General features: G+C 37.7%; 1 protein-coding gene across 18 annotated transcripts in view; it reads right to left on the reverse strand.

The window, feature by feature from the left end:
• The window catches only part of NRXN1 (neurexin 1), an 846,948-nt gene that overhangs the window by 491,165 nt on the left and 333,961 nt on the right, over nucleotides 1–21,822 (reverse strand). For 11 of the 18 annotated variants that reach the window (XM_029283673.1, XM_015813679.1, XM_029283672.1 and 8 more), the window contains 3 exons: nucleotides 16,459–16,842; nucleotides 4,297–4,500; nucleotides 1,891–1,917 (listed from right to left, as the gene is read on the reverse strand). In XM_029283673.1, coding sequence (XP_029139506.1) covers nucleotides 1,891–1,917; nucleotides 4,297–4,500; nucleotides 16,459–16,842 — 615 coding nt within the window. The remainder of the gene's footprint in view (nucleotides 1–1,890; nucleotides 1,918–4,296; nucleotides 4,501–16,458; nucleotides 16,843–21,822) is intronic. The other 7 variants (XM_029283682.1, XM_029283681.1, XM_029283678.1 and 4 more) reach the window with 1 other exon arrangement.

The following is a 21,822-nucleotide window of genomic DNA, read 5'->3' on the forward strand; positions in this document are numbered from 1 at the left end:
ATATATATATATATATATATATATATATATATATATATATATATATATATATATACCTATAATAAAGGTAAAAAAGGATATATGCAGTGTTATCTTCATTTTAGATGTCAAAAGGGTCTCTCTCTGTCTCTCTCTCCCTCCCTCCCTCTCTCTCCCTCCTTCTCCCTCTCTCTTTCTGCCCTTGTTCTGCCAGTCCTCTTCCCCCACTCAGTGTGTGTGTGTGTGTGTGTGTGTGTGTGAGAGAGAGAGAGATAGAGGCACTTCTCCTCTCTCTCTTTCTCTTTCTCTTTCCTCTCTCCCCTCCCTCTCTCTCTCTCTCCCTCTCTCTCTCTTTCTCTTTCTCTCTCCTCTCCTTCTCTCTCTTTTTCTCTTTCCCTTCTCTCTTTCCTCTCCCTCTTTCCTCTCCCCCTCTCTCTTTCTCTCTCTCTTTCTCTTTCTCTCTTTCCTCTCCCCCTCTCTCTTTCTCTCTCTCCTCTCCCTCTCTCTCTTTCTCTCCCTCCCCTCTCTCTGATCTTCTGCTCATCTGGCAATCTGGCTTCAAGTTGTTCTGCAACAGGCTGCTCTCTCCTCCCCTTCCTGCTTCCTGCTTCCTGCAGAGATGCAGCCAAGGCAGGAGCCCCGCCCAATAAGCTTTTCAGCTCTTTGAACAGGGTGAGGCCACACACACACACACATACACAGAGAGAGAGAGAGAAAGAGAGAGAGAGAGAGAGAGAGAGAGAGAGAGAGAGAGAGAGAGAGAGAGAGAGAGAGAGAGAGAGAGAGAGAGAGAGAGAGAGAGAAGGGAAGTGGAAGTACCTCTCTCTGTCTCTGTCTTTTTCTGCAAATGGCAGAAGAGGCTGGGAGCCGCAGGAGAAGGCTTAAAGAGCCGCATGCAGCTCCGGATCCGCAGGTTGTTGACCTGTTAGAATCTTTCAATTTTATTATCAGTGGAATTGTTAAGATCACTTTTAAAATTTTTCCATTGAAATTGATATAAGTAGGTTTAAGTCCATCATATACTTGGTCATTTATTTGTATATTAATGTACACTGACTATGTAAAAGCTGCAACATTTAACATCCTTCCCCAAAAGGAAAAATAAAATCTATTGTACTTACTATAGAATGTTTGGGAGATCCACAGACTCAAAATAAAATCACAGTCCACAATCCTCTTTCAGAACATAGAATCTTAATCCAAATAATATCAGAAAGATTAAAAACTTATTATCAGTTTACCCAGTAAAAATGATGCAAGACATATAATAAAAACAATATACTGTAGAATCAAAAAGAAACCATTACACAGATATAACCTTTAATATTGTTAAAACATTCATTGAAGTTTTCATTTCATTCAAGCAAAATGTATTAGTGAAAGAACTCAGAGAAAACGCTTAATTTAGAAGAATAATTGTTGAATGCTTATCTAGAAGTGTGTGTAGTTGTTTTGCTTTTAAGTATGTTGCAATAGGAAGTCAAAAAGATTTCTTTTTTGTTTTAAGAATGAGAAATACATTTAAATATTGAATTACTTTAAACATCTTTTAATTTTTTTGGACTAAGGATTTGCCATCATTCAAGTGCATGTTCATAAACAGCAACTAATTGGTCATACAATGATATTAATAAAAATATTTTTCCTTTCAAAATTGATTTGAAACTCCAAAAATCTCTGCCAATATTCTTGAAATTATTCTAAACCATTATTTGGAAGTATAGAGGGGTCAAGGCAGAGTTATGTTATGGTTTCTTTTTGTATCCATGACATTTTTCCCAAGGTACCTCCCATCCCATGGAAGTCATTCTACTACGCAAAAATGATATGCGGCATGTTATATAATCTAAAGTTTTCAAATACTTCATAATGGAGGAATAATAAATTTAAAAATTTTGAATAGGCACTTACTGGAATTACAGTTAATCCTGATACAGTCTAGATGGGGAAGAATAGATGAGAAATGAAAATTTATCCTTCAAAGTATTAGCTGCAGACATCCAGTAAAATCACATTCCACCCTTCCGGGGACAGACACATGCAAACATGGCCACTATATATGTTTTGATTCTTTCCGTATTGCCAGAGAATGCAGTTATATGGTGATAAGACTTTAGAAGTAGAAGAAGTGATAATAGGATAACAAAAAAAATGGCCAATTTCAAACAAAGCTACATGGTGACAAATCTAAGTGAGAAAAATGGTTTGTGGCAATGGTTCCAGTCAGTGGATTTAAGCTGGCTGCAACATTTTCTCCCATATATGAAAGAACAAAGCAATCTCTATTATAATTTCAAAAAATGCTCCGTCACAATGGGGAATAGTGCTCGCCAAGGCTAAAATCTCACATTCTGGGCCACTGGTATTACCTCAAAGGAGGATACATTTTTCAACATTTAAAATGCCATACTTAAACTACTTTAGATTTCTTCTCAATTTCTGGAATATCTGTAACTCCATTTAAACAATTCATAAATAGCTGGAAAGTGATTCCTTCATGTAATCTTTATTTTTAAAGTGTAATTATTCTCAATCAAATCTATGATTGATTGTTTGCTTTTTGTCTCTTTTCCCACACCTACGCGTCAATAGTGACTTTTGAATCTCAGAATGAATAAGGCTTGTAAAAAGAAAACCGTTGCTTTTGTTCCATTGCTTCTGTATGTATACTCTGCTAGGTTTTCTATGGATGAATGATTTATGCTCAGATAATCAGCATTTTAATTATTCCTCTTCAAGGTCTTTGAGGATTTATAGACATTTAAAGAAAAAAAAGACCCTTAGATTTTGTTTCCATGTAGCTGAGTTTGTCATGTGTCGTCAACCGCATCAGAAAAGTGGTTGCAAACAGCCAAGGAACATCCCCTATGTGCCTCTGTCTACAGAAAGCTCTCTTGAAATAGTCCCCATTTCATTGTCAGCCCCTGCCATTTTCTCAACTCAAAACTATATAGCAGCTTGCAGTAACTTACAATTGCCACAAGAGGGCTCTAGGTAAAAGAAGAATTCCCCACTGCAAAATCTCCTTAACACCATCAAAATTCAACCATTCAGGGTTCCTTAGAAATGGGGTTTGAATATATCAACTGTCCTATTAGTGGGTTTTTCTTTTTTTCAAATTAAAAGTGAAATCACTTCAGGTTAGCTTTTCAGTATGCTGCATGAATGGTCTGGAAAATATTCTCAAAAAATGAAGCTCTTCAAGAAAACCTACAGTAAATGTGCTTTGTGAATGAAGAAAGGAGTTTGTTTACAAAAAACAAAAACACCGCTAGAAAGCATGATCTCAGTTCTGCAGAAGAGTTTATGTGGTTCGTGTTCACATGGCTGTTTGCTGAGGGCCGCAGACTTTGGGCATTGAAGGGTTGTCTTATTTGTGACACACAGAAAAACCAATATGAAGTTTGTGGGAGCATTTTTAAGGAACAACAGAAAGCAGGGAGGAAAGATGATTTTGGTAACATAGAATGACAGACTGCTACAGAGAGAGAAGACCGTGGCAAACAAACATATCACTTATAATTGTGGTATAGATTTGCAAGATATCTTATTTCTATACTTGTGCGCACATTTTACATAAACTGCAATGTATTAGAAATTGCTAGAAACAGTAAACTATAATCAGGATGGCTCTGACATATTTGTGAACATTTTAGAATAAACTTTGTTTTCACGAGTAACTTACTTAGGTGTGGTTTCTGACTATAGGCCACACAGAAAAACCAGGGAATTTTTTTTTATTATTTTGGACCACTCGCAGACTATCATCATCCATGACACTGACAATAACATGGTATTGGCACAGAGTGTTAGTTTCTTCAAAGTTTATATAACTGGTGAGAGATTGCCAAACACAAACACAGAGCCAGGAATACAGCTTTTCAGGAACAGAAGTGGAGGTTGGTACTGAATAGGCACTTGTACCTTGTGCCAAAGGAATACTTGATTTCTAGCAATATGGACATATCTATCAGGATAAATCATCTTAGGTACAATTTTTTTTCAAAACAGAATACCCCATTAACACCACTGAAGTGCTGGTCTTCTCTTTTTAGAACAGGCTGCAGCTCAAAATTAATTGTAATGGGTTGTAAAGGAATGCACAAAAATAAAAGAATATAAATCTCAACTAACTAAATAAATAAATAATGGAATAATATTACAAATACACATACACACACACACGTACAAATTTCATATATAAAAGACAAGTTATTTTCAGTGTCAAACAGGCTATTGAATTGATGCTAGCAGGCAAAGATAAAAAAGGATGTTTGAAATGTAAATTTTAGGATGGGAGAGGGGGAAGAATGTTACCTAGGTTGACTGTTAGCTTAACTCGTCCTGCATCCAGCTCTAAACGCAATGTATCAGCAGATTCTCTTGAAGTCGTGGCCATCAGAATGCCATATGCTCTCTGAGACCTGAACCGTAAGGAGACATCTTCTGCTTCTGTGTGCATCACCATAGGGAGTTGAATTTTCATAAACATGCTTCCATCATAGCTTAGAACAGTTGCCTCTAAAAGTATACAAGCAGAAAAATGATAAGAAATTTACCATCTTGGATTTCTGCAAGGTGAAAAGCCTACAAAAGATACCAAGAATTACATCAAGATATATTAAACCAGGTTTACAAATCTTGTGCTGCACCAAGGTGAGCATATCCTACCAGCTATAGAGACTGAAACACAAAGGGCATGATAAATCTCTGTTTCCAAATGCATTCCTGGACATTGTAAATAGGAGATGTGACAAGAACTGGGCAGTCTGCATTATAAAAATGGCAGGTTCTGATTAACCTGATGGATTGCTATTTCTAGTTATCAAACTCTGCCCAGAATCTGAAGAAGAATTTTTAACACCAATAACTTAATAGAAAATAACAACGGCAGTAACGTAACTATTATCAAATGAAAGATATGCTTATGTTTTCCTTTCCAATGCCTGCTTAACAATATTCTATATCTATACTGTTGTTTATATATGGTTCCACAGCAATTCATACATTTATAAACAAGATACATTTTATCACCCAAGGATAGAATGTTAAATATTCTATCTGTTTTAAATGCTGCATTCATCTACTACTCAATTACTTACCATCTCCTAATATAAACATTCCAACACCATTAAAAATAACAAAAAGAAGAGAGGAGAGTTGAGGGGAGAAGTCCAGGCCTGCACATACAATATGTATAATGTGAGCTTCTCTATTTAGCTATTAGCCTCCCCGAAAACATACATTTAAAAATATCACTTGACTTACTAAACTCCAAAGCCTGGTTAACAAGTATACATGCCACCTCTCCCCCCCCCCCCCAAAAAATAATAATCATGGGAACAGGCTTCATTCAGTCTTAGGAACAGGCAATTTTTATTATGGACACCTTCCTTCCTTCCTTCCTTCCTTCCTTCCTTCCTTCCTTCCTTCCTTCCTTCCTTCCTTCCTTTCTTTCTTTCTCTTTCTTTCTTTCTTTCTTTCTTTCTTTCTTTCTTTCTTTCTTTCTTTCTTTCTTTCTTTCTTTCTTTCTAAAATTACTATGGACATTAATGGATACAGGTATATCCAGGGATATGGGGATGTCACTGAGTGGGTTTGGTCAAATATTTTCAAGCATTTAGGAGACACTGTTGAGACTCTGGTCATAAAGAAGGCATTGTGTCTCCCAGAGGCTGATCATGTCCACTGTAATCATTAATGTAGAGAAATAACAGACAGGGGATTGTGGCTGCTTATGCATTGCCCATCCTGGGCTTATAATGAAATTTGGCATGGGTTTTATGGAAAACCAGATTATAAATGATATTATACAATCAGGTCTGGAAAATATGATAAGCCTAAAACTTTTGTTAAAAAGTCATGCATAATGGTAAATTAAATGGTGGTGATATATTTGCTCCTTCTTGTTTTGTTTTGTGTGGATTTTCCCCTCTTTTGGCCAAGGCATCAGTTTATGCTCTGCCACATGTTTTAGACACTTTTTTCATACTTTCACTGCCTCAGCAATAATATTGTAAATGTCCTGGAATGATTATGTATTATGGTTTTGGTCGCCACTCCTGAACAATATAAGTGGACCCGTGTTTATACTTCATTCAGATCAGATGATATATAGTAAAGGCCTATTCTCACTCGTAAGTCTCAATTCCAAAGGGATTGGAAAGCCAAACAGCAATGGAGCAGAAAGTTATGCTCCAAACAACAGGAAAAAAGGGTTTAATAATATCTTGCTCATTAGGCAGCTTGCAGCATGTAGGGCAGGGAATAAATGTTTTTACCATCATTTCTGCATTAGAAATGCAACAGTTATAAAGGGAGGAAATGGCTTTATTAAAGTACACAAGAGAGCAATTGTCCCTTAAGGATGGAGTAGAAGAGGCAGAAGGAATTACATTAGTAAGTTTTCAGAAGTTTTATCCTGAAAGTAAATAATAATAATTTTGGGGATTATGAAGAATGGAGAAATGGATTTGCTAATGAATTTGCTAATGCACAAAAGAATTTTCACAGAGTATTGACATTAATGGTTTATTTCTGAAAATAAATTCATTCAAATATTAATTCTGTTCTGCAAGATGCATCATTTTTGTAAAATACTTATGTTCTTTTGAGTTTTATTTTATTTGTAATAGAATATACCAGAAATGAATGCTATGTGCTTTTATTTTTGCAAATAAATATATAATAAATATTACAAAGCTAGAAGGATGCCCCTTTATCATTTGAAATCCAATTTGAAGGGCTGTTTAGATATTTGGTCTGTGCATACCAGTTTAAATATTTGATTCCCCATTTTTGTCCACTTTTTATAAACTGTTTGGTCTATTAATTACAGTGATCACATGATCATACTGAATATTTGCTACTTACTTGTTTTATTTAGCTGAAGACATGTAAGCTGTTTGGCTGACCCCCTCTTTTTCATCTAATACAGATAATAAAAGGGTGTAGGCCAAACTAAAAAAGTTCTGAATCTTAGCATGCTACCCCCTTGTCATTTTCATTCATTTCATTCATATTGCCCTTTTTATTGCTGTTCCTAGCCTGTTGAAAACGAACACCTTTGAAAGCTGTTGCCAAAAGGTAATCATGTACTGAAAACCCCAATAAAATATAAAGAAAGAAGCCAAATTATGCCGTCATGACATCTGTCTTGCCATCTGCTAATGTTGTCATAAACAAACAAAGCCCATCCACTGATTACTCTGATGTTTATACTTTCAGCATAATCAGCCAAAACTCACAGTAGCAAAATATGTGTAGAACACTACAACTTCTAAGATTATTATGTTCAGCCCATTTGAGAATATAGCCAACTTTAGGGATGGGAGAGAGAGAAATATAAAACTGGCAATAGCTTTCTTCTCTCCACTCTCCCCATGGCCCACATCTTTTATGAACTCTCTTACATGAAAACGAAAATTCTTTCTAGCTTTCAATTATAAAATAAAATTAAACTTGAAACACAGAGACTACTTATACTCAGTTACAACTAATGCAAGATATTTGAATCTCCTGTTTCAAGGCTTCAAGTGGCATCTAAAAGTTACAGCAAACAAATGGTGTATATTTACCAGTAATATGAAAGCACAATCTACAGTAAGTGAGAAGTCAATAAAATGAATGATTATCAGTAGGAGCCATTTCATTATAGCACCAGCTACAAAACCAAACATGGTGATATCGAAGAAGTTTTTTAGGAAGACAGCTTTCTAACTGTCCTCTCAGGCTTGGAGCTAATGCTAGGAAAGAATCTCCTGCAGAGCATTTCTCAAACACCAAATAAAACAGGGTAATCACTGATAGTCCATTTTTCCTGCATAAATATTGCAGCTCCTGGGTCTCAAGCCAAATGCTTAATTCTGTGCAAATGCCCAAGAATGAAAATGTCATCCCTTATTATTCCCACGAAATCACTTGGAAGAATAGAGCTTGCCAAGAAAGAGTGAGCATGAACAGAACAACAGGATATTGTTTGCTTGACATCAGACAAATTAGAGCGGGCAGGATCGTCAAGAAATAATATTTCTTTGTGATATTTCATCCATTTTCAGAAAACAGGAAGGTGTATTAGAAAAATTTTCTGTTACTCTTACCCTATGTAATATTAGCTAAATTGGTCTTTCTTTTTTCAAAGTCGTAAAAGCAGTGTATCTTTGAATGTCAGATATTGTGTGGAAATAGGCAGGAGAGGGCTGCAACTTGTGAAAATTATAAAAATTAGGAATAATGCTCAAGGTTTTGACTTTAGGAACATTACATTGACTACTGCAGGATCCTGAATGAAAACTTACCTTTTGCTTTGATCCAGTATAGAGAAGGGGACAATTATTTTTCTTCCTAGCAATTTTCTTGCAAGTGCAGGGTCCACTTTTTTTTCAAATCAACCAAATATTGATCCATTTGGTTGTGACAGGAATTTGACTGAGCTGCTTCTCTCCTGAGCCTCACATGGTGGGCTAAGAGAGTGTGACTGGCCCAAAGTCACCCAACTGCTTTTAATGCCTAAGGCAGGACTAGAACTCACAGTCTCCTGGTTTCTAATATGAACCACTAGACCAAACTATTTCTTTAATTACGTAGACATGTTGCTTTGCTCCTGATTTAAATTAGTAAAATATAACAGTTAGTGAGCATCTACCATAGCCCTTGGTTCTCATACTGCACAAATTCCTTATTCCATTCAACATGATTCTCCTTTATTTCTCCAGAAGGAGTTTTATTCACAGAAGTAAACACACACATCTGCTGCCCTTTTCTTTTATTTCATGCAGCAACTGTAATGGTGTTATGCTTATTGGCTAGAAATTTTTATCAGCAGGCACACATGGGTAGTATGATAATTCTGTAAAAGAGGATGGATTTATTGTATTTTGGAATCTCAGAAGTTGTAATCATATCAATGCATGACCATTTGGGATACAATTATTATTGAAGAAGGAGGAAAAGAAATGCTTTGAGCATAACTTCCTCCAGATAGGGAAGCTCTAGGGTAACATACAATATTCCATGTGCTGAATAAATACTACAGATATCTGCAGGAAAAATAGTGAGATAATATTGTGAGTACATCAGATTAACATTGGTCCCAGCAGCTCAAAGTCTGTGTTTCAGAAAATTAAATTGTGGAAAATGCTGAAATCATGCTACATTTGTTGCCTGGAGTTATTTATAAAAATAATGAAAACATTATTTAAAAAGACAGGCAACTTGAACTAAGAAAGCAATTCATTAGTTTATTGAAAAAAACTTAGAAAATATTTTTGTTATTGTTGAGCCATTTTATTAAACTTCTATAGAGTTGCTTTTTATTTTATAGACTTGCATATGCTTGTTATCATTTTTTCAGTGACCACATGACCTGCACGAAAATTCCTTAGCTTTTTATTTTTAAAATTGCAGGTTTTTTCTGTTCACAATCTTCTCTTTTCTGTCCACGCTTTTGTCTTTGAAAGTGCCTGGGAGTGGAACCACGTGTGTAATAGCAGGAGTTTGCCACAGGGTGGTATACTATGTCTATTTAACTGAAGAGTTTTCTAATTCAGTTGACAGTCTAGTTACAGCCCCCACCCCACCCCTCTACCCCCGTTAGCGTGGTCTACCAGTAATAGAAAGGTCAAGAGACATTAGAATACCTGGATTTCTGCCAAAAGGTTTCCTATTCTGAAACAAGAAATAAACTTCAGAGGATGTGATTTTATTTATAACAGTACAAAATGGGAGGCTCTGCCTCAGCTAGTCCTAAAGAGAGAAAGTGGGATTTTTGCTCAGGCTTTCACTGACATTTTTAAAGCTAATTAGGGGGATGCAAATCAAGTGCAGGGAAAAATCTTTACCTGCATGGTGAATCTATTCTGTAACGTGCCATAGCTAAATTTGATTGACTACATAGTATAACAATAACTACAGTCATTGGTATATGAGTGAACATGTCTTCGTGCAGTAGGATTTTCTTCGTATAAAACAGATGTGAGAGTTACAAGAAAGGAGAAAGGACTGTGGGAGGGAAGAATGAGATAAAATGTCATCAATACTTCTAAGAATTGCATACAATCTGACATAATCATATCAGTATGATTTCTAATTGTCTGAGATCATAGCAAAATGATCACAAATTGATAGAAAGTAAATAATCTTAATTTGGAGAGTGTTATGTTGTTGAAGGAGTTGCCACATTCACAGTCAGGTATGCAGCATGTGGCTCTTTCAGCCTTTTGCTGCGGTTCTCCTCCGCCATTTCCAGTCCCACAAAAAAAAAGTGGGATTCAATCAATCAATTCCAACTTCTCACAAAAAAAAAAAAGATCTCGCGAAGTTGGAATTGATTGATTGAACTTCTTTTGTTTGTGGGACTGCCCACAAACTTCTTTTCTTCTTGGGACTGCACGTGGCGGCGGCAGAGGAAGAGATGGAGGACTGCTAGAAAGAAGGTGCGTGGGTCAGATGGGGCATGCGGGGGGACTTTTCTGCCAAGCATAGTATGGAGCTGGCTGGGGAAATGGGCTGGGTGGGGGGAGCTGCCAATGCCACTGCCATGATCCCCCCTTCCCAGCCACTCAGCCACCATGCCACCATCGCCGATATTCTCACCCGGCCTCACGCTCTTCTTCTCGTCTTCCACACTTCCCCACATAGAGTTGGATGAGGCTTCTTGAAGAGGAGGGGGTTACTGCGCCCAAATAACTGATTGAAGGACCAGTCTGGGTGGGAAGGGGATGGCCAGAATTGAGCCCAGAGTGCCTTTACCTTGCATCAGCCTTATCAAGTGGGAAGGCACCTCCACCGCCGCTTCTGGCCACCTTCCTCTTGCTCCAGGGCATGAATGAGGTGGGCGCCTCGTGCATAAAAGATTCCCGCCAGTTGAAGCAACCCATGCTGAAACTTGGATCGAGCAGAGCCACCCAAGCTGCTAGAAGCTGATTTGAGTGAGGAGGAGAAAAGTGTTTCCTCAGGAACCACCCGAAGCTCTGCAGCTGGAAGAGCTTCAGCCGAGACTGCTTTACACCTTCCTCTCCAGCCTCGAAGCCACTTAGCACCGTCGGCTGCAGAAAGCCATTCCGGCTCTCAGCTGGTTTCGGCATGGGTTGCTTCAGCTGGTGGGAACCTTTTATACATGAGGCGCCTGCCTCATTCACACCCTGGAGCGCGAGGAAGGCAGCCAGAAGCAGCGGCAGAGGTGCCTTCCCACTTGATAAGGCTGATGCAAGGTAAAGGCACTCTGGGCTCAATTCTGGCCACCCCCTTCCCACCCAGACAGCTCTTTCAATTAGTTACTTGTGTGCGGTAGCCCTCTCCTCTTTGAGAAGCCTCATCCAACTCTACGTGGGGGATTCTGGTGAAAGGGGGATGCAATGAGGAGCGTGAGGGAGAAGTGAACGGGCTATGGCAGGAGTGGCGGGGCTATTCATTTGGCAATGTCATTTGGCAGAGAGAGAGAGAGCATGTGAACAGCAGAGGGGGGGGGGGGGGGGGGGGGGGGGGGGGGGGGGGGGGGGGGGGGGGGGGGGGGGGGGGGGGGGGGGGGGGGGGGGGGGGAGAGAGGGGGAGAGAGAGCATGTGAACTGCAGCAGAGGCTGGTGGGAGGAAGAGGAAGAGCGGGAGGGAGGGAGGAGGAGGGGGAGAGAGATGGGAGGGAGAGAGAGCATGTGAACTGCAACAGAGGCTGGTAGGAGGGAGAGGGAGGGGGAGAGAGAGGGAGGGAAGGAGAGGGGGAGAGAGGGAGAGAGAGGGAGAAAGGGAGGGAGAGGAAGGGAGAGGAAGGGAGGGAGAGGGAGAGAGAGAGGGAGGGGAGGGAGAGAGTGAGCAGTTCATTGATTTCATAAATGCAACACACTATAGTTTTTTTATACATAGCATAAACGTAAAAAACGTTATATGCAGTGTTATCTTCATTTTAGATGTCAAAAGGGTTTTGTGGCTCCCAGTGTTTTCTTTTCTATGGGAAATGGGTCCAAGTGGCTCTTTGAGTGTTTAAGGTTGCCGACCCCTGATCTAGCAGATGAGCCAGCTATAATACAACCTTCTCCTTCCACTCCTCACTGCCTACTGAACTACTGCGCATGGCGCCATAGGATGGGCATCACTATCCCCGCTTATTTCTCACACATGCTCAAATGGAGGTTTATTTCCAAATTGTCCTTTTACTTTGAGAAGGAGAAAAATTGTTTCTCCTTGTCCATTTTATCCATGCCATGCATAATTTTGTGTTCCTCAACCATATCCTTCCCTTTGTCTCCTTTCTAGACCAAACAGTCCTCAAATAGGGATGCTGCCCCATCCCTTGAGCCTCTTAATTGCTCTCCTATGAACCATCTCTAGCTTTACTACATCATTTTTGAGGCATGGCAACCAGAGCTGCTCATAATAGATGTAGTTGCACCAATGATTTATATAAAGGGCATTATAATATTGGCATCACTATTTCCAATATCATTTTCTATTATCTCTAACAAGCTTTTGGCCTTTTTTTTACAACAGATGTGCACTATGTTGGCATCTTCATTGAACTATTTATCATCATTCCATGAACTCTTTCCTTTTCACTTCTGATCCTATTAGTTTTTATAAACAGTTGGGGCTTTTGGCAACAATGTGCTTTATTTTACACTTGCTCACATTGAATGGCTCCTTCCATTTTGATATCCACTCCCCTAATGTGCAGAGATTCCTCTGGAGCTTTTCAGACTCCCTTATTGTTTTTACCACTCAGAACAATTTAGTGTCATCAGCAAACTTGGCTATTCCATTAAGCACCAGGTGATTCCAGGTCATTTATAAATATGTTAAAAAAGCACTGATCCTATACAGAATCCTGGGGGACCCCACTAGTTACCTCTCTTCATTGTGAGAAATGGCCATTTACTTTTACTCTTCATTTTCCATTCTTTACCCCATTGCTTATCTACAAGAGGGCCTACCTTTTTATTCTATGGCTATTAAACTTATTCAGAATCAACCTTTGATTATGTTGGAGCCTCTATTATTGTGATTTTAAACAGCAGCCAAGCTTTCTGGAGAGTGATTGCCCTTTTGGCTTCCTATTTGAGTTTTCTTTTCATCAGTCTATTCAATTCTGAGAATTTCCCTTCTTTGAAGTGAAATATAACTATGCGGAACTTGCTATGTAAGTTAACCCATGTCTGAATGTTGAATTTTATTGAACTATGGTCACTATTTCACATTATGAAGATGCAATAATAATGACATTTTATTGAGAATCAATTCTCATTTTCTAGGTATGGTAGGTGATAAATTAGTAGCATATTATAAGACTTTGTAGTGTTGTGTAGTCAATGTTAGCATAGGTTGTACCAAAGAATTGAAATTGACAGTATCCCACATGCTGAGAAATCTGATTGCACAGAGTTCCTCATCGTGTGGAAGACCGCAACTGTGCACCAGCCAAGTATGGTTATAATCTATGGTGGGAAGCATTGCAATCACAGTTAGAAATATCCATCTATGGAATACCTTCCTGTCAGAGTCAAAGAAAAGAAGAACAACCTTGACTGCCAAGGAAGGCTCTGTTTTCTCTGGTAGGAAAAAGAGAAATGATCACAGAGACCCATGACGAGAAGAGAGGATCAATTGAAACTCTGCAGGTTTCTTCTACAGGTTCCTTCTCCAAAAGAATCAGAATAGAGGAGGGTATGTAGTTATTTTCCTGCTGGAAGCTGCCCAAAGTCATTGGAGTTTATTTATTTATTAAATTTAGATGGTGCCCATCTCACTGTTACAGCAACTTTCAGCTTCTGGGTGGCATGCAAATTGGATTGATAAATAAATGAATCTGGCCCCAAGATAGAGGCACCAATATGGTGACCTATTCTCAATTACAATCTCAAAGTCGGGACAAGGGAGCTCTGTGGTCAAACACATTGTTAATATCAGGCTCTTCTTTAATCCTAATGCACATATAAATGGACCCTTTGTATTTGGCTCTCCTTCTAGGAGGAAGTAACTAGCTAAATATTTAGCTCAGTCTTTCCCCGTCATGTATTTTCTTTCTTGTTTTTCAATTAAAGTTAAAATCCTGCTTCACTTATCTTTCCCCAAGCTGGATTCTTAGGGATGCTCATACACACAGAAAAAGTCATTTTCTCTCACACCACTGTCATAGACAAATCACTACTTGAAGAAGCTGAACCTTAAAACTACCTATAACCTCAGCTGGAGTGGAAAATAAATGTGACTGATTTCCTCTGGGACTATGAATCTAGAACATTTTCGGAGCCTTTTCAGGGAATTTGTTGCAGGTAGTAGTCTTAATAAGATCTTCATCTCCACCGGAAAGATTGGAGATGATTGCTCCCAAATGTCTTTGATTAAACCATAAAGCTTGTCTCAGCTCCTTGGTATTCTGGGGAGCTAGGTTAATGAAACATTTGGTGCAACGGCTAAAGTATAGATGTCCGAAAATGTCTTGCAACATGATCAATTACCAATAAGAACTACAACAGAGGACTTCAGAGGATCTCTGTCCATGACTAATTTACACCTTTTATTTCCTTTAGACTCTATTCTGATGCCATAGCACAGAGAAAGATTTGAGAAACATTTAGACACAGGAGATCTATTAAAGTCAGCATTAATAAGGCTTCTGCTGATTGAGTTAAGGAAAGTCATATATTCCTTCTGTTAACTACATTACAGATTACTCCTATCCAAATGCTGGTATCTGACAATGCTTATCAGATCGTAAGCCTTCATTGTGGCCTATGGTAGAATTGGTGGATTTAAAGTGCTGGCAAGAAAATAGCTCAATGCTCTGTGGCAGAGACTTAACCAAACTGTGTAATGTAGTTGGAGAGGTGATGGCCACATCACTGAAAACTGCCAAATTGGGAAATGCTAAAAGTAAAAACAATGTTACAGCAAAGTCTTATCATACTACATGAAGTATCAGCCTTATGACTTTTGAAGCCTTAGATCAGGGGTCCCAACCTCAGGTCCGTGGACCAGTACCGGGCCGCGGCACACCAAACAAGCAAAGCTCCATCTGTGGGATGCAGGCAGCATACAAACCCATGCACTCTCCAGCCCACGGAAAAACTTTTCTCCACGGAACCGGTCCCTGGTACCCAAAAGGTTGGGGACCTCTGCCTTAGATTCACAGGTCTAAGATAATCAAGTACTCTAAAAATTGCTATAGAATTCCTTTATACTGCTGTCTTCTTTGTTTTGATCATTCCTGAATGTCCCTGTCAAATTACTCTTTCTTTAGTAGACATTTTATTTAGTAATATTTTTCTGAAATTATTTTAGTTATCCATTAGTTAGGATAGCAATTGTTATTTTTTGTTCTTTGCCTAAATGTTTAGGCTCTTTGCATTAACTATTGTAAACTATTCTTCATGATTGTTATATAGCTGTTTCTACTTTGCTTCTGTTTCCAGGACTAGAGACCTCTGTTTTTTTTCCTTACCAACTTTATAATTTCATTCTGAGATCTTTCTTTCACTTTGTGGGCCAAATAAAACATCTCAGACTGAAACCTTGTTCTCTATTTGGTATTGATAATCCATACATTCTCTTAAGTATTCTCCTTTTTGATATCCTGCGAAAACCATAATGTCATTGTGATTTACTTGCTTTGAAAATGAATGTGGTGGTCAACTATGCTGTATGACAAATTACTATTTACTAGATCAGTGCAATGTGCCTTGCAATTAGGCCTCTATGGTGAAGTGTTACAATATGTGAGGTGAACACAATGGTGGCACAATTTGTCTTACCGAGACATTTTATTTTGATTCTGAGCTTTCTCTGGCATTTCCATAGACAGAAGTCTCTTCCAATTCCTAGACATTCTAGAACAGGCCCCCAATTTGGCATTAAAAAAAACAACATACCACATCTACTTCATTGTTTAGAGGCAGGGGACCATAATCATGAAACCACACTGTAGGAGCACTTCACTTACATTTCATTACCTTTGAAGCAAACTACCCTTGCAAAGCTTTTTATTGTTGACAGCTTTATAGTTATAGTGTTGATCAAATATTATTTATAAATTTCATTATTTATTTAACCAATACTGCAAGGTCTATTTGACACCCTCCTGATTTTTATAACCAGCAAAATAAACCAGGCAAATTGTTCCTAGGTTTTAGAACGTAATGAACAATATAGTATTATTATTGTTATATATATTGCATTAATAATATTCTCCTTAGATACCAGTTTTTGAAAGAAAAATAAAGAAAAAAAATTCTAAATCAGTTTGCTCCATTCAGTAATAATTTGCATGTGAAGATCAGATCATTTTCATGGTAGTTTTCTTTTCTCAGTGGAGTATTTTGTCCACTGCTTCATTCAGTGCTTTATAGATTAATAATGTTTATTATCAACCAAATGATTGATCCATATAATTGTATGCAGAAAAAATGCACATAATAGATCAGTAGAATGTACATGACTGTTTCACTTCATTCCGTCCTCATTCTGCAAACCAAAGGTCTGAAGACAGTGACTTACCTCGTTCACATGATCTGCCCAGGTAACCTGTACCAGAACAATCACAGACATATCTGTTCCAGCCATCTCTACATATGCCATTGTTTTTGCATGGGTTGCTTAGACATGGCTTTGCTGTTTCTCTTGAACAGGAGGGTTTCACCCCAGATGTGCTCTGGATTTCTGCCATTTGACGGATATCTTTACTTTGTCCATCAATAAATAAATCTCGAATACAGCCCACATAGCCATAATTTAGAAGGGCTGTCCAGACCTCCGTTGGAAAGACAAGGCCAGCTTTATTTTCTGGCAAACCTCCAAGGTATAAATCATCATCTAGATCCAAGATCTCACTTTCTCCTGGTGCAGTATAAGGACTTCGCATCGTGTTGACAGAAATAGTACCTGTTTAGGAACAAAGTATAAGTAATTCATTTGAGACAACATGTTCTAACTATTTATTATTGGTATTTATATTCTAATTCTCAGTAAAAGTCATCCCCCCCAGTAATTATAATAAATATTTTTAAAGTCACATGCATTTATCTGGAGAACAATTGAAACTTGAATAAATTATTTTAAAAAGGAATAGAAATAACTCATTCAATTGTTATTACAAGAATTAATCCTGTGGAATGAATTATAATTCTATGTTTGTTCATTTGTTTTATTTGCTGATAAAAACAAGGCAATTGTTGCAGGAGGGTATATTGATTTTCTAACATGATAAATACTATCCAAGATTGTGTGATGAAACCAATTTAATTCCTTTATAGCATATAATTTGATCATCTGTATTCAATAGTATGAAGATGGCACATTTTGTACTAGGCTCGCGCCATACTTGATTCTTTTTCTTCCAAGAAGTAAGAACATTAATCAATCAATCAGTCTATCAATGCATGAATACATATACCATGTGAATGGGAGACAAAAAGTATAGCCAGCGAATGTCTAAAAGGATTATTCTTAGTAATGGGTGAATGTAATTTTATGACACTGAAAACAAAAAAATAAAACAGATGTAAAATAAAAAGCAGACAAATGAAATGAATGTTTCCTCATATGTTTGAGGAACTACATATCGTATTAGTGAAATGTTCCCACTACTATGTAAAACAACTTGAATGAAAAATGGCACTGAAGAACAATCCAAAATAATTAAAAACAACTTAAAAAGTAACTAGTATAAATATGAAAAAGGACACTATGGAAAGTCATTTGAAGAACCCACAATTTGCTCTGTCTTGTCAGATGGTATCTGAACCAGGGCTCCACTGTTATTTTCAGGATGCATGAGAGATGAAAACAGCGCTAGGATCAAAACATGATCAGAACGTTTCCAGCTGTTTCTTATATTGAAATGATTTGATCTTAAACATTAAATATGAATTTAGATTAAGTATGTTTCTGTTCTAAGCACATTTGCATAAGTTATCTGTCCTGTTTCTTGGGATATATGGAGCAGCAGTAGATGAACTTTGACTGACATTGCCATTTAGAACCATCATAATATGTTATTTGAGTTATTTAACATTTATGACACAGACTGTTCCTCCTAAAATCCTGAGACAAATAAGACCTCATAAAAGTGAGACCTCTGAATGGATCAAACTCCTTTCCCTAAACTTTTTAATTATTTGAAGAGTTTTATTTTAATCAAAGATTCTTAAATAATAGCAGTGTCTTTTGAAGGATATTTTTTTAAAGTTATGCCTCTCAGCCCATAGTAACCATGCTGTAAAAAAGTTAGTTATTCTACCCAGTTTATTCAAACCTGAGCTTTGGAACATTTCCCTAAATAAAAATAGCAAACCTAAATATTGCCAATTGTATAGGCAGGATTTCAAGAATTTGCTTTCCTAAAAGTAAACTTTTGAACAAAACAGGGTGTAGTTTCTGAGGAGATATGCATAAGGTTGCATAGAATTGATTGTTGATTAGCACTATACTCTTGCCAGCAAACTATGCCAGGCACATAAAAATGTTTACAAAGTAGAGAAAAATGAAAGAAGCAGGATCTAAGTCTAAATTTTCAAAGTATATATTTTAACTCAGATTTGTCCTAGTGTTTAAGCATAGATCAGACAATAATTGAGATTGTTAATTATATAATACAGTACTGCCAGCTGGAGCTTTCCTCCAATAGGTTTCTTATATCCTACATGCAAACCTTCTTCATACTAATAGTGGGCACAAACTCCTCCCCTCATTTCTTTTCTAATCATTATTTGATGTGACAAAGCAAAAGTTGTTTTAGGAATTGACGCAAAGGAGAATTGTGGAGAAATCTTCATATCTGGAGAATGGTGCCCTTGCACCCTTATGTGTTAAATCCTGCCCTTTTTTATGCAATCACATCTCACTGGCGTGCAGACTCACTTCCCACACATTTAAATTAAATTTCAAGTTGACATCTTTAGGGAAACTTCCATTATAGATTTCTGCCTCCTGAGAAATTGGAGAATTCTTCTTTCCCTGAAGAATCACTGATCTAATTTCACTGCTTACAAATTTGATAGAGAATTTTGAAAGACATTTGTCTCCAGATCTTTTTCCTTCTCCTATAAAAAGTCTGAGTTTTAAACCATGAACCATGAAATGCAATATATATATATATAAATACTTCTATATATACTTTTAATAAAAGGCATGTCCCATACAATTCCATATTCACTCCATAATCCCTCTAAAGTGTTTGAGACTTTCTGTATGCTCATTTTAATTTCTGCCAACTTTATAATGGTGAGAAGAGACAGAGAATACTATGAGGCAATTAGTTCTCCTCCAGCCCATAAATTGGAGAGTGCGAAAATCATCGTTCAGTCAATTTTGTGCCTTAAGCTAGAGCTTCTCTTGGAGTAGTCAACATCCCCCCATCTATATCTCACATAGAAGAGAAACAATACTTTCTAGTATCCCTTCCACTGTGTTTTCAAAATGCAAGTAGTTCTTGACTTATGACCATAACTGGACTAGAAACTTCATCGTTAAGCAGCGCAGCTGTTAAATGTGGCATCATATGATCACAACTTACTACTTTTCCTGCTAGCTTCCTCCATGACTTTGCTTGACAGAAGCTGGCTGGGAAGGTTACAATGGCAGTTATGTGATCCCAGGACACTGCAACCATCATAAATGCAAGCTGGCTGCCAAGCACCCAGATAGTGATCATGTGATCGTGAGGATGCTGCAACAGTCATAAGTGCAAGGACCTGTTGTCACTTTTTTTCAGCATCTTGCAACTTCGAACAGTCAACAAAATGAACAGTTGTAAGTCTGTTCATCATACTACCTGTATGATGAAATGTGTTTATTTGGTCACTTTGAAAAAAACAAGCAAACAAATTGGTGTAAGAAAAAAGCTATTTATCAAAGTATCACTATTTTTGCTTATTATTTCTCATTCAAATGTGTGATGATGGCATAATGCCATCCTTTTGCAACAGATACTTTCCCAACAGCTGCAACCAGATAGAAATATATAGCCTGTGTATGGGGAAGAGGGTAGAAGCAGGGAGAAAGTTATGGCTTATTTGAACCCAGAAGGCAAGGAGGCAGAGAGAAACAAAAGTTAGTGTGAACAGAAAAAAAGGGAGTCCAGAAGCCCTGAAGAGTCCTGGCATTGCCAGTCACAAAATGGAAAAGGTTGCAGTCTTAGCTCGTCTACTTAAAGAACTAGGTAGCAGGGGCAATACTTCACCAATCTTATCTAAACTGAGAACCTAAGTAGAGTTAGGCTTGGCTAGTGCTTGGATGGGAGGCCTCCAAGAAATACCAGAGGTATAGTGGGAAACATCCTATAAGTAATCAAGGGCCACTTCTGAATAGTTTTCAAGAAAAATGCATGGAAGTGTCTGTAAGGTCAGCAGAAACAGAGACTGCACCAAGTATTTACCTTATGGGAAAAAGATGGCAGCATTTCACCAGTGCCTGATTGGAGCAAATGCTGCATGTGAAAGGGCCAAAGCTGCAAGTAAGGTAACAGCTCAGTAATACATTATTCAACAGCCTTATCAATCTTATGTCAGAATCACAGCGAGATGGTTACCGGGAAACAATTTAGTTGTCTATTCTTTGTGGATCTGTTATTAGTAAAATAATAATCTTCCCTCTGTTCCTACATTTAGATGGGAGGAAGCTTAAGCCTTAGAAACATTTACCATGCTTCTTTAATGGAATATAAACTAATTTAAAGTTATCTTTGAAATTTAAAATCTATGCTTAGTTAGACATAAAGGTGATGACTTTTTCTGCCTGCTTTTAATGTAGGTGTGTGCGTGTATGCATGTGCGTATGTGTGTGTGTTTGTGTGTTTGTGCATCTATCTCTAATAGTGGATCATATCACAACATTTTGCAGAATGCAGATATACTGGCGGTCATATTATTCTTGTTCTCCTAGAGTTTGATCAATAATGGATTCTGAGAGTGCCAGAAAAAAATGTAAAAAAAGAAGAAGTGCAGTGCCGTGCTAAAGGACAAAAGGGAAAGCACAACAGGTTAATCAAAAGCTCTTAGTGGTCCTTTTAAGCTCTGTGAAAGTGCACAGCAGTAAAATGCAGTTCTCATTAATTATTTTCCGGGACTAGTAATTCATCTGGGATAAGTGCTTGTATATCAAAACATACTTTTTTTAAAGGCTTAGGGCTACATTTGATCTTTGAGTGATATATTAGGAGATGCACTACAAAAATAGGTGAAGCCAAGACAAACAAATTGTTGGAATCTGAAGAGAAAAAAAATATTTACTTTAAAATTAAAGCAATATACTTAATCTAAATACTTTTTAAAATATATTTTCCAAGCAACTTCAGGTGTTTTGGGGGCCATGCCTAAGGCTTTGAGGAAAAGTTGTTCAGTCGCTAAGTCATATCTGACTCTTTGCGACCCGATGGACCATAGCAAGGCAGCTCCCCCCACCCTGTTCTCCACTATTTCCTGGAGTTTGCTTAAATTTACTTTCATTGAGTTAATGACACTATCTAACCATTTCATCCTCTGCTATCCCCTTCTCCTTTCCCAACACCAGGGTCTTTGCCTATGAGTCCTCTCTTCTCATTAGGTGGGCAAAGTACCGTATTTGAGCTTCAGCTTCAGAAACTGTCCTTCCAAAGAACAGTCATGGTTGATTTCCTTTAGGATTGACTGATTTGATCTCCTTGCAGTCTAAGAGACTCTAAAGAGGCTTCTCCAGCACCATAATTTGAAAGCTTTGAGGGAGAGAGGTACATGCAATTTTATAAATCATATCTTGGCAAAATTAACTGCCTTATTCTGAATCTAAACATTTACCTGTTCACAAAAACCACTGCTGCGTCTAATTAGTATTGCAAAAAACAAAAAAACAAAACAAATAAAAACCCTGTATCAGAGTATCACTTCT

Source organism: Protobothrops mucrosquamatus, unplaced genomic scaffold (assembly GCF_001527695.2).
Source record: "Protobothrops mucrosquamatus isolate PMUCROS unplaced genomic scaffold, P.Mucros_1.0 scaffold181, whole genome shotgun sequence".
NCBI classification, from domain to species: Eukaryota; Metazoa; Chordata; class Lepidosauria; order Squamata; family Viperidae; genus Protobothrops; species Protobothrops mucrosquamatus.